This window comes from Canis aureus, chromosome 33 (assembly GCF_053574225.1).
Source record: "Canis aureus isolate CA01 chromosome 33, VMU_Caureus_v.1.0, whole genome shotgun sequence".
Lineage (NCBI taxonomy): Eukaryota > Metazoa > Chordata > Mammalia > Carnivora > Canidae > Canis > Canis aureus.
Genome location: NC_135643.1, coordinates 27,086,788 through 27,100,707, shown reverse-complemented (window position 1 = coordinate 27,100,707; position 13,920 = coordinate 27,086,788). Strand labels below are relative to the sequence as shown.

Sequence of the window (13,920 nt, the reverse complement as noted above, 5' to 3'; positions counted from 1 at the left end):
AAAGAGAGAGAGAGAGAGGCAGAGACACAGGAGGAGGGAGAAGCAGGCTCCATGCCGAGAGCCCGACGCGGGACTCGATCCCGGGACTCCAGGATCACGCCCTGGGCCAAAGGCAGGTGCTAAACCGCTGAGCCACCCAAGGATCCCCTCGGTCTTTAATTTTTAAAAAATACCTGAGCAAGTGATTTGTAGAAAATACAGATTAACATTATTAGTTATAAAAAATATACTTTTTTGATAACTAATCTTGTTCTTCCTTTTCCCTAGTAATGGCCTTTGTGTAATCTTGTATTTCCTGCTAGAATTCAAAGCTGGGAGATGAGCATTACTCACACACACAGTTCAGTCCGTCCCCCTGGTATCCATCTTTACATTGACACTTGTAGGATCCGTGTATGTTGTAACATCGAGCAAAGCGGCTGCACTGATACTGACCAAGAGAGCATTCATCTATATCTATAACAGGAAGTGGAAAAGAAGAAGTTTATTTGGAAGATATGTATGATGCCATCAAAAATATATAGTTTCCAAAAAAAATTTTTTGGAAGGGCCACATAAAACCAGCAGATAAACAGAAGAAACAAAGGACATATGCATCCAGAACTACCAAATGGTTGCACTGCACTTCTGTTCAATGTAATGCCAGTACCCTCCCCTGCCTCTGACATCCCCACCACCACCAGAGTGAAGAGATCTTTCCACATCACAGGAAGAAGCAAACAAAGTGATGGTTGTGGTTCATTACCGTGACACTGATATTTCCCTGCAATGTACATGAGGTCGAAGCCTTTGTGACACTTGCAGATGTAACTCCCGAAAGTGTTGACACACTGCCTAAATCTAGGGCAGGAGGCTCTTCCAGTAGCACATTCATCAACATCTAGAAACAGAAATCAATTGTGCCTTAGAAGGCGCAACAGCATGTTCAGATGGAACAGATTTTAAAATAAACGTCAGCAAACGGTTGCCTGGCACAGAGCAGCTCATCATAAATGTTATCCAGCTGGTTGCCCCAACAGGTGACATAAATTCCACATCTCCAAATTTCAAAGCATCCTCCTGACTGGAGCTTTCTGGCATCTCCACACAGACTGCACCTCTACCTACCAGTTGCTCCAACTGGAAATGTGAGGCACCCTTAACAACCCCATTTCCCCTAAACTCATATCATCAGGACCAGTTAATCAGGCCTAGTCTTCTCTTCATCCCCTACCACTACCCTAGCTACCATCTTCCAGGTTTGGCTGTTACAAGAGCCTCTGAACTAGTCCTTACCCTGCCAATTAACCCCTCTAGAACATTCTCATTCAACTGTCACAATGTTTTATTAAAACTTAAGATTGGGGGCAGCCCAGGTGGCTCAGGTGTTTAGCGTCGCCTTCAGCCCAGGACCTGATCCTGGAGACCCGGGATCGAGTCCCACGTCGGGTTCCCTGCATGGAGCCTGTTTCTCCCTCTGCCTGTGTCTCTGCCTCTCTCTCTCTCTCTCTCTCTCTCTCTCTCTCTGTGTCTCTCATGAATAAATAAATAAAATCTTTAAAAAAAAAACCCTTAAGATTGGAATATTAAAACTCCTCAACTCTTTCTACTTGCTTTTAATTTTTTTTAAATTACTTATTTGAAGAGAGATAATGAGAGAATACAAGCAGGGGGGAGGGGCAGAGGGAGAAGGAGAAGCAGGCTCCCCTGCTGAGCAGGGAGCCAGACATGGGGCTCAATCCCAGGACCCTGGGATTATGACCTGAGCTGAAGGCAGATGCTTAACCGACTGAGCCACTCAGGCACGCCTTCTACTTGTTTTTTTAAACTAAATCCTCATTCCTCATGATGTCCATGAACACCCTGCAATAACTATGCAGTCCTTACGTACCTCACCAGTTAGATGTCAAGCCACTGCCCTCGTGCTCACTCAGCACTGAAGCCACACTGGCCTTTCTTTCTAAACCTCACACAGGCCAGCCTCTGGTCTCTTTCACTGCAGCACCCTGCACTATTTCCACCTGCTCGGTGATTATCCACATGACCAGTGGTCCAGGTCTTACTTAAGGGCTTTCCTTGACCATTGCTTTCTAAAATAAACCCTTTGTGATTTCCCCTTAGTACCTCACATTAATATTTAGCATTGTTCATAATTTTATTAGACATTTGTTTCTTTTCTGTTTTCTCCATTAGAGTATCAGCTTCACAAGGATCAAAATCTTGTCTGCTTTGTCCACTACTATATATCTTAGCACTTGGCACAGCGCCTGAAACATAGAAAGTACTAAATAAATCTCTCTTGAATCACTACCTCTATTCGTTGAGTATGTACTACGTGCTAGGTACTCTCCTCAGCCCTTTGTTTATTTTAAAGATTTTATTTATTTATTCATGAGAGACACACAGAGAGAGGCAGAGACATAGGCAGAGGGAGAAGCAGGCTGTATGCAGGGAGCCCGACCGATGTGAGACTCGATCCCAGGTCCCCAGGATCAGACCCTGGGCCAAAGGCGGCGCTAAACCGCTGAGCCACCCGGGCTGCCCTCCTCAGCCCTTTGTATACATAATCCCATTCAATCCTTCCTTACGATGATGGTTCTATGTGGCATTACTCCCATTTTAAACATGAGGAGACTCAAGCTCAAAGGGAAGTCTCTTGCCTCAGGTTACATATCAAGCACATGGCAATGCTAGATTTGAAATCAAAGTCCAGACTATTAACCACAATCCTATCCTGTCTTCCCAATTTACAGGGAAAAAAAATCTAACTCTAATGCAGTAGGTACAATCTAGCCGTGCCTACCTATTCAGCCTTAGCACTCAATGCTTCCTTCTGCTCTTCTGCTTTCCCCAGATACTGTGCTCTTTTAAACTTCAGAGTCCTTGCACATGGGGTTTCCTCTTCCTGAAGCTTCTTCCTGTCCCTCATTTTTAGGGAAACAAGGTCTGCATCAACCATTCAAGAGAGAGGTCCTCTTGAGACATGTGTTATCTTCTAAAGGTTAGCCAATTGCCTGATGTAGGCAGCTGCCTCTGTTCCTTACTCCCATCATCTTTCACTTTCTCCTTTTATCCCAGAGAGGCTGGTGACAAAGATGCTTGATTTTACAACTCACCCACACAGGTCCTCCCATCAGGAGCCAGCTGGAGGCCGGGAGAGGGGCACTGGCACCGGATCTGTCCTTTGACAACATCACAGCCATACTGACAGTTTGCCATGGAGCATGTCAGGGTACCTGGAAAGAGTGTGACTGGCTGATTCAGAGAGGCAGAGGACAAATTCTATAACTGAAATAAACGTTTTTTGTTTTTTGTTTTTTACCAGGCACTGAATCAACAATGAAGACAAAAAGGCCTCAGTTATTCAACAGTCAAAGACAGCCAAAAATAAGAGAGAGGCACAGAAAGACCTCACTCCCCCCCAGGGAGCAAGAAGATTAAGAAGTGAACCAGTTCTGTTAATATCTGAGGAAGACGTTTAATGCATTTAAAAAATGAAAAGACAAATATAAAACTTTATCTCACATAGATTATCTGGAAATGCTTCCAGTGGTCAAGGAAAGTGGAGGATTGAGGTAATTCTCTAGATTACTTATGCTAAATTCTGGTCTTAACTAAAACATTCAATTCACTTTCTCAATCTCCCACTAAATTTTTCTAGGAACAGTAGTAGACTTCCTACCAGGTTGTATGCTAGAGGATTCTAACATCACTGCCACATGGTATTAAACATGAATTTAGCTAATTCTAAAGGTTCCATGTTAAATATGCAATGCTAAATAAGATTAGCTGAACTTTTTAATAAAATACAACCCAGTTAGAGATAACCGATAATTGCCTAATTGATAACTAGCTTACCAGATAACTCAGGAAAAATAAAAATCAAGTCATCCATTGTCAGAGATCATATAAACACAAACTTAATTCAATGTTCAGCCTACAGAAAATTTCAGGGCACTGTCCATCTTAGAAACACATCCCAATGATAGTAGGAAAGCATGATCCATTTCTTTCTCACAAAGACACACGAAATCTAATGTTACTGGAATCATTTATTTTTTCTAATTGATGTACAAAAATTTTGTTTTTTAGAAAAGTGATATCTTAGTCTTTAGACTATTATAAAGAACTGTAAAAGTGAAGTGAGAAGGTACTTATGAATGGTTTGCACTCAATCAACAGACCTGATGGATTCTCTACCAGCTAAGAATTTAGTGTCTATGCTTATGAACAGCAACACAGTCCCTACATAGGCACTAATGTTCTTCTAGCTGGAATAGTTCTTGGCGCAGATAGAAGACAGGCAAAAATGTGTTGGGAAAAAGATTAGAAAATATAGTTTTACATTTCTTAAATACCACTTCCAAATCAAATTAACACTGACACCCATGGTAATATAATGCTAGATGTGTAAAATGGGCAACTTTTATTTTCCATTCCTTAGGCACACATGCTCACATCCTGGTAAGGAGGGCCTGGGAGGCTATTTTCACACACCCTATCAGAGCACAGCATGAAATCAAGCCAGAGCACTTATAAAACAGTTAAGATTCTTGACATACTTGAGCAGGACCCATCTGGCATGAGCATATATCCGTTGAGACAGTAGCACTTGTAGCTGCCATAAGTGTTCATACACCTGTGCTTGCAGGGCCGAGGCTTCAGACCGCACTCGTTCAGATCTGAAAAGAGTGGAGGTTGATGCAGCAAAATGAGAAGACCTCAACGCTAATGTCAACAAATTTAAAATATTTCTCTATATTGAAGAATGAGTAAGCAAAGTAGGACAAGCTATAGTAACCAGTAGTTAACATAAGAGATAGAGCATGCTTATCCCATCTTAATTTTAATGCTCGTTACTCTAGGGGTGACCAAGAGCTTTCTATCAGAAATGACCAAATGCTTTATAACAATGAGAGGGTTGTGTGAACTTCTGGAGGTTAGACTACACAGTACCTGTGGTCTCTGTCCACAAAGGACGTTAGAAAAATTCTCCTCACAGACACATGCCTACCTTATCATCCCTACTCTCCTCCTCATGGGTACAGCTCCTCTGCTATCTACCTCACTGACTCCAATACCCTCCAAATATCTGGGTTTACTACCAGCTTCATTCTGACTATGTGATCTTCCTCTTTCAATTCCTTCCATCTCTGTTCTTAAAAAGATACTCTGTGAGCCTATCTCAGTTTACAGGAAGTAATTTAAAACATTCAACTGCTTTGACCTTTCCAAAGGAAGGCTCTATTTTCAGAGGGTAAAAGCTACATGAATTAGAGTGATCACTACTGTGGTTTCTCTTATTCAATCTTACAGATTCTACACTGATCTCAGATTAAAGAAGAAATTTCACTTTCCTGCTTTACTGACGTATTCAAATAATAAACAAACCACCACAAAACCTACATATTTTCATTCATTTGGCAGTTAAGAAAGGCATATGGGAATACTAACAAATGATACGTAATGGACTATTATTATGTATTTTGGGTTTGTTTGGGTTAAATATCAACATAAATCAAAAACTCCACATAAGAATTTTCTAACCCAAGTTGAATACTGCTTCAGGTGAACCAAAACTAATAATGACAAACACTAAAATAGAAATGCCCAAAATATAGACTTCATTTTACAAAAATATGACATGTTTATTTTGTCCAGAACTTCCAGTGTTAGCACCTGATTAGATAATTTCGTTATCTATTAATCCTTGTGACCAAATCAGAAATATAGATATATCTAGTGGCAAGATGTTTTAATCTAATCAAACTTAAATCTGACCTGCCCATTTATTGGAAATCTATATATTTCACTTAATTAAACCACCAAATTACATGGCTTTAAATCCACCTCATAACTATTACAATTTATAAATGTTTTCATATTTTACTGACTTTCCAATTTGAGTCTTTTTTTTTTTTTAACCTTAACCCAACAGTGAGCAGGTCCCCAGCTGGGCAAATCCTAGGAAGGCTAAGTAAACTAGAAATCTTCAACATCTCCTTTGCTTTCTTCAATTTTTTACTTTCTTGTCTCGTGCTCAGTCAAGGGCATTCAAAACAGAATCACATCTTAAAATGTATTTTTAAAAATTTTTCTCAAAGAAAGTGCCTTGTAGGTTACAGTATCAACAAAATTTGATTTCTCCCTCTGTTAAATGAAGTAAAAATTTTAAATCAAGGAAGAAAGACAAAAAAATTCACTCTACCTCTCATATTCTTCTACCTTGTATTTCAATATTTACTAAAAATTAGTCAGGGACTCTCTTCTCATGGTCTAAGAGAAGTTAGTTATCATTCCTAATACATCCATACATCCCTACAGATTCACACCTGGCTTTGGTTAAGTCCTGGATTGATATTAAAAGGTATTTAAATCTGAGCACATTATTAGAGAAAGGCTTTGTTTTAAATATTTTTTGCACTAAGCAAATATAGAACAGAACAGTACAACAAAGCCACAGAGTAAGACTGAATTCTGTATCTTAAGGGAAGGATACTGATGGATAGAAAATGTATCAATTAAGAACCCTTAGGCTTATTTTTAAAGAACCACAGAAACTTCTGTGAGTTCCTGATAGAAACTGGTCAGAGGTTTGTAGCTCTATGCAACTCATATGTAAGGGACACTTATGCTGATGGAAATTTCTTTAGACACCCTGTCCATGAAACGAAGCTGAAGCCAAGTTGAGGCAGCTCTAGTCTCAGCCAATAAAGAAGCTCCCAAGATTGCTATGAGAGTTTTCGTGATCCAGACTGGGGCTGCTAGTGGTCTTCAGTCCATACTCATCCTTTCCCATGAGAAAAAGCACTTTGGGGTTAAGTATCATGAAATTGAAACAAAGTGAAAAACAAGACATCGTAATTAAAAAATAAACAAAAACAACCCCCACCTGGGAATCACTCTATGAAATACTATGGAAGAGGATAGAAACATGAAGCATTTGATGGGTAAATGTAGAGACATTTGTTGGCTCTCTTACTATTTACTAGTTTGACACATAAATATCCAAATACATTGAAAACAGTTTGAGAAAGTTGTACTGTAACAGCTGGTGACAGAGTGGCGATACTCCCTGAGAGATGGTTGGGGTTGATATCTCCAGTGATTGCCATCATTACCCATCTGCTACAGGCATGTGTGTCCTAAAAACTTCACACTGACCCTTACAAAAACCACTGCAGAAATTATGAAATAGAATTCCACAATAATCCATGTTATCAATATTTACCAAATATAAGACTTCTGCTAAAAGCAGGGAGCTTCAAAAGATTAAAAGCATCTGGTGTCCTGGTGATGAACTTTTTCTAAATTTTCTCCAGGGCTTCTAGTCTATTATTATTCTAACTCTATTTTCTTATTGACCTAATGCCTTATAAAATTGAGTTAATAAGTACTGCTTTCAAAATCTCATAGACTACTGATCTAGTAATGCTTGTGTTACTATCAAGTCAGAAAATCAAAAACATTTCCAATTCATAGTAAATTCTCCTATAATAATAAACAGAACAATATAAGGAATATGTTCCTTGATCACACTTTCTCAAATCAATCTTAAAAGCTGATATAAGAACATAGGAAAGAAAACTTTAGTGTATTTACTTAAAATCACTTTTATCTTGCTCTTTCTCTAGAAGTTTATAACATAAATTATAAAGAGAATCTATAATAAAATTAATGAGTTTTGTCATGTACCTATCTTACCACATCAAAGGTATCATTGTACAATTAAACTGTTTAAATTCTGAATGCTCTAATTATTATGTACACATTCTTAAAGAACACCTATGACAGTGAGTATATTTAAGCAGGTTGATGGATTCAGGAGCTTGGGGAGGTGGGGGGAGGGAGGAGAGTCAGAAGAGGGCTATTCCAGAACAAAAATGCAAGCTGCACAGCATTATAATTACATTTTAGGAAAAAAGAATCAGAAATTTTATTAGCATGCAGACACTGAAAAGTAGCTTGAAAAATCTAGCATAGATTCACTGAATAAGATAACCCAATGAATTTTTAAGGGAAATAATCTTTCACTCATTTAACACATTTGGACTTTTTTCTTCTTTGAACCTTAAACTGGGCAATGTCTCAGAAATTCAACCTTTTACATTTTATATGTCTAAAGTAGAGGTCACAGGCAAACAGACGTCAACTGCCATACTTTTTATTTTTAAATTATCAATGTTGAAATTAATCCTATTGTCCTAATTCTTTATGCAGAAGGTACATAAGTGCATTAAGTTCCCTATCAGCAGAGAGACAATAATTAATAATTTAAACTATTTTAATTCAATAATTCTAAGTTCCTAAGTATATGAGTGGATGAAGCATATGATCTTCTAGAACAAAAACTGTAAAATCATGCTGCCACCTGACTTTTGTACAAAACTTTCCATCAAAATGAGAACATTAGTATTTTTGGTGTTCCTGTTCCCACACCAGCCCTGCAGGTGAATAGGGCAGAAATTACTCTCCCCCCCCCATTAATAACTGGTTTGCTAAGACTCAGAAAGGTTAAATAACTTGCTCATAATCACACAGCCACTTAAAAACTACACGGAACCAGAACTTAGGCTATCTAATATTGCAAAATGTACACCAAAAGAAAGAAGTTAACTTATGGTCTGATTTCCAGGTAACTCGAAATATTCTGAAGGCTACGTACTCCAAGGCTAGTCTTCAGAACATTTGCAAGAAGTGACAAAACTGCGGGTGGGGAAGAGGACTTCATCACTTTCAAAATCTAAGCAAGAGTCATCAAAACCCCAATTTCTGTTGCTTTGGAATTCCTGACTTCACCTATGAAAATAAAAGTTATTTTGCTATCTGATTTTTAGAAAACATTCTGAAACCCAGAAAAGAAGAAGAGAAGCAGTATTTGATGCAGTAAAAGGACAGTAGAGGCTCCAGACGTTTTAGAGCACAGAGAATCAGCAGCAGGTATTCCTGCCACTTGTTTAACATGCTCAGGATTCTGAAGGCTACGTACTCCAAGGCTAGTCTTCAGAACATTTGCAAGAAGTGACAAAACTGCAGGAAGCTGTGCAGGTGGGAGTGCAGACCACCTGAGATAATGCACGCTCACCCCTTGAAGGTAAACTTGTGGCTTGATGATCCAGGGGTTGCAAAAGAGGCTGTTCACTGCCTTGGTCAAGAGGAGTTGGGTAGAAGTGTTCATCTTCACACCAGGAAGAAGGTAATAAGAGTCAACTTTGAACTGATGTCATTTTTACCCCTAAAAATCTTTATAAGTATATATTAAACAATTACACAAAGTTGGTGGATTTAAAAAAGAATGCTTCACATACTTTTTAAAAATGGACTTCTAGTTCTTCCAGTTTCTCTTCTCAAAATTTGAGTATCTATTTTCCTTAAAATTTATCACAGCCATCTTGCCTCCCCAAAACACATGTACATTTTATACACATGCATCATTCTCACACCAATCTTCTAGATCTCCAAAGAAGAGGTGGCCATTTTTTAAAGCATTATTTTAGTCATTGACAAAGAAAACTCAGAAAACAGATTGTATGAATATCGATTACAATCAATCTGCTCTGTTTAGTGACAGTGAGGTCCTAAATATTCAACTTAAGAACTTTTCCTCTAATAGTTTAAAATACTCCAAAATTATGCACAAATTTATGATTTGCATAAAGAGATTATTTAAATAAATAGCATGATATTTCATCAATGTTTTCATTCAAATGTAAGAACTTATGTTTAAGTCATATTTAGTAAGAATATACAGTAAGCTTCCTACAAAGAAGGTTAACTATTGCCATTATTAACTTAACCAAAATACAAAAAACAAACAAAACTTTACCAAAATAGTGTAAGATATTTAAGACTCAAAAGTAGAGTCAAAAAGGCACTCACTCCTGTTTTAAGATTTTCATAGTATTAACAGCCAGTTAAACAGTCAAATTAAGTGAACACTGGTTTCTGGGTTGAAGCCACACATCTTTCAAAAAATAAGGCTGTCAGAAATTACCTTAATACTAGGGGTAAGAAAGGCAATCAACTTTCAGATTAACCTAGGCCACCAAAGTTTACTGTCTGGCTCTGTGCTACAACACGGTTTTTTTCTTGGGGTGAGGAATTCAACATATGAAACATAACCTTTGTCAAACATTAGGAATTGATATTTATAAATTATATCTTCTGAAATTATTATAAAGCACATCATACATTAAAAAACCTGTCTTTCATTTCTGAAAATATGCAATGACAAGACATATTACACAATAAAAACATCCCCTGGGACGCCTGGGTGGCTCAGTGGTTGAGTGCCTGCCTTCAGCTCAGGGCGTGATGCTGGAGTCCCAGGATCGAGTCCCACATCAGGCTCCCTACATGGAGCCTGCTTCTCCTTCTGCCTGTATCTTTGCCTCTCTCTCCCTGTCTCTCATGAATAAATAAAATCTTAAAAAATAAAAATAAAAACATCCCCCAATGGGAAAGTTATAAAAAAATTATTATCTGTAACAGTATCCCTTTTTGGCTGAAGGGAAAGAGAATTTGTATGGATAGAGACTCAAAGAAGGGGAGACTATGCATGAATAAAATTCCCAGAGAAAAATTTGGGGAAAAAAAGCAAATCTTGCCAGAGTCCGGGTTAGAATTTCATTGCTGTGAAAGGTATCATCATATGCTGTACAGAATATGCTAATGATCAGTCCAAGCCTCTGATTTTATATGTGATCTAGCTATAGCAAATCCAGAAATGACTCAGAGGGAAAGGCAAGCACCAACAGCAGATTCACACTAATCTTGAGACAAGGCTGTTAAATTAAGCCAGTTCCAAAGTGGGCTTGCCCTGCTCTTCTGGCTGCCCCCCAGGCAGCTCTGAAAGCACTGGTTAAAAGCTTGTCATTTACACAAGCTCTTCACTCCACCAATCAAGTTTCCAGAAGGTTATTTCTTATTGTACACAACTTGCAACAAATCATTTAGCAAATACTTGCCTTACCCAGAAACCAACTTGTAACCAAAAGCTAATTTCCAGTTCTGTTAAATCATATCAAATGTATTTCTTCTTAACACCTCTCTCCTCAAGAAAAAATAAATGTTTGATTTCCCGTATTTCTGAAGGATTATTTGCCAGTTTATTAAGATGTATGGCCCAGATAAAAAAGAGTCTACATTGATTTGCTATGTTATAGGCACAGAGGATTTGCTCTATTCATGTTTCTTGGTGTCTCTCGACAGTTGTCCCATGTCCCCAGCTCCTTCACAGCCACCCGTCTCCCTGACAAGGGCTCTCAGTCCACAGATTCAGAGGCTGCCTAAGGTGCTGCCTAGATGCCTCCATGGAACCCTTACAAGTATGGTGTCCTGGACCAAGAACCATTACGTGAAACAATCATTCACTGAGCAAATATTTAATGTGCACGTAGCATGTGCAAGTCATTCTAATAATAGTTTTCAGGACTCAGAAATCAGAGACCATAAAGAGTCTCAAAGAGTATATAAATCTGCTCTCAAAGAGCATAAATCATGTCATTGGGAATTCCTCACAATTGCTTTTTTGTTAAGGAAGACAAAGAGATGATCAAAACATACAGGTTTACTGGAAGTTAAAGTTTTATATTCAAGATTAGACTTGAAATTACATTTTCAGTGTCAACACTATTTTTTGCAGGTATAAAATCTCGTTTTGCTACTAATGAAATCCTCTTCCCCCTAAGGAATATAGTTTTAGGAGGCAAGATTTCAACTCCGTATATTTCATTTTTTCTTTAGAGAAACAGGTATGCATTACAGTAAAAAGTACATGATAAACTGGTTTTCTGAAAACAGGAGATACCCAAAGATAGATCCTTGTTACAGTAATAGTTTCAGTGTCTTTGAAGCATATTAAAGTTGATGTAGCTCCTGCAAGCAAATAAATTTAAATGGATTTCTCTGCAATCTCAACACTGGCTTATTATAATAACCTTCTTTGTAGAAGTTCCTGGCATCAGGACAACAAGGCTTATGGCACTGACATATTAATGAAACCTCTGATGGTTTATGTTCTCCACTTTAAAAAAGGAAGCATGCTGGAACTCTCAGATGAACACTGATAACTCAATAATCAGAACCGGACATGTCACTACTTGTAAACTGAGACTGGGGAAGGAAAGTCAAATGGATTTTTAGAAGAGTAAACTGAGATAACAAAAACTCTACTTACTTCAAAAAGACTACCTGGGTATGTTTGGTAAATTCCAAGTTAAAAAATATTATAAAGGAAGCATTAGAAAAAATTAGTTAATCAAATAACAGGTAATACAGAGCACACTTGAGAATAACAGTTTCTTTTACCATTGGGCCTGTCACATTTCATTAGCATGGATTTCATCTGATAGTTCAGAAACAATTCCTTATACTTTTTAAAACACCAGTGTTCTGGATGGCTGTGGAAACTATGCCCATAAATCACGAGTTTACATGAGACACATCAAGGAACATCAGATATTGAAGTACAAGACTATTTCCACAATATCATCTCCATATCTGATGAGGTCAAGTAAGTTATCAATGGGACAGTCAGGCCCCATGTAATTGTTCCAACTGAAAAGGATAGAAAGGATTATTTTAATTTAAGAAATAAGTAAAAAATGGGCTCTTTTGTCTTTCTATGTTTCTGGTGAAATCTAACCCCAGCTTTTCCCTATTTCTGGGTTTGTTTGTTCTTTTTTTTTTTTTTTTTTTTTTTTTACTGCTAATAATAGAACATGTGGGGTTGAAATGAATTAAAAAGACAACCTTTGTCCGATTTGTTAGTACAAGCTAGAAGATCACATTTGCAATAATATTTTCTCATCTAAGACTAAATTCAGAGAAAATATGAATTATATGGACAATAGTTCTAAATTGACATACTAGGTCTTCTACCAACTAATCCTGTGAGCTTAGACTTAATATCCCTGATATCTCTTTCAATAAAAAAATAACAGGAAGCTATTAATTATCACTTAATTACCATAAATAGCACTCTCCCTCCTGACATTATAATAGATAAAAAATTGATAATATATATAAAATACCTGGGGCACTGTGCTAAATGTTTGCTTTTATAAGTAACTTAAAACAAAAATAAATTTGTCAAAATCATATATCTCAGAGAACTTTGCAAACCAGTAACAGTTGAAGAGAATTTAATCTCAAAAATCAAAGGGCTCAGAGTTTGAAGGGACCTCAAAATTTCAAGTCGGACTTCCCACCTGACTTTGAATACTAAAGGGGTTCCATCTCACCAGGGTCCGAGGAAGCTAACAATTTGCAGGGGCTTCCCAACTAGCTCGTGGAAGAACAAAGACTAGCAGAATATAAGGCTTCTACTTTACTGATGCTGTGATTCTCTTCTTTAAAAGACATTTTAATTAGTATCAGTGACTAGGAATAAGAGGATGAAATTCTTTTAACTGTCCTCCAATGAAGTGTATATTTAAGATTTACTACTATATTTTTATCTTTCCGAAAATGGCAGTTCACACAGTTTAGAAACAATAACCGTTGCAAAGTGGTTTGGCATGAGAACCTAAAACTTTCATATTAGGCAGAATTAGAGGGGGCTTATGATTAATTTGTGTCAGACTGTTTTCCTACCTTGATTGCAGGTTTTTCCAGCATATCCAGGATGACACTTGCACTTGTTGGGTCCAATACATTCACCATGTTTGCACTGTGGTTGGCATACAGCTGTGAAAAGAGGATGTGTTATTTCTAGGTCAGTAGAATATCAGACATACAGCATCTATATCATGTGGTAGTTTGATTAATAATAGAGAAGACTAGGAACTTACAACAGGGTAGCAGAAATATCTACCAGTAGTAGCAGAGTAAAATCACTGTGCTTTGGAATAGTAAGCATTGTTCAGACTAAATACTCTCACATACGTGTGTATGTGTATGTGTGTGTATCAGTTGAGTCTGATAAATTGACTAAACTCA

The 13,920-nt window shown here is 37.6% G+C and overlaps 1 protein-coding gene across 5 annotated transcripts in view; it reads right to left on the bottom strand.

Annotated features, from left to right (window-relative positions):
• NPNT (nephronectin) overlaps window positions 1-13,920 on the bottom strand; it is a 75,715-nt gene that overhangs the window by 30,086 nt on the left and 31,709 nt on the right. For 3 of the 5 annotated variants that reach the window (XM_077882199.1, XM_077882200.1, XM_077882203.1), the window contains 6 exons: window positions 13,576-13,668; window positions 9,065-9,157; window positions 4,542-4,661; window positions 3,096-3,215; window positions 746-880; window positions 334-456 (listed from right to left, as the gene is read on the bottom strand). In XM_077882199.1, the coding sequence (XP_077738325.1) occupies window positions 334-456; window positions 746-880; window positions 3,096-3,215; window positions 4,542-4,661; window positions 9,065-9,157; window positions 13,576-13,668 (684 nt within the window). The remainder of the gene's footprint in view (window positions 1-333; window positions 457-745; window positions 881-3,095; window positions 3,216-4,541; window positions 4,662-9,064; window positions 9,158-13,575; window positions 13,669-13,920) is intronic. The other 2 variants (XM_077882201.1, XM_077882202.1) reach the window with 1 other exon arrangement.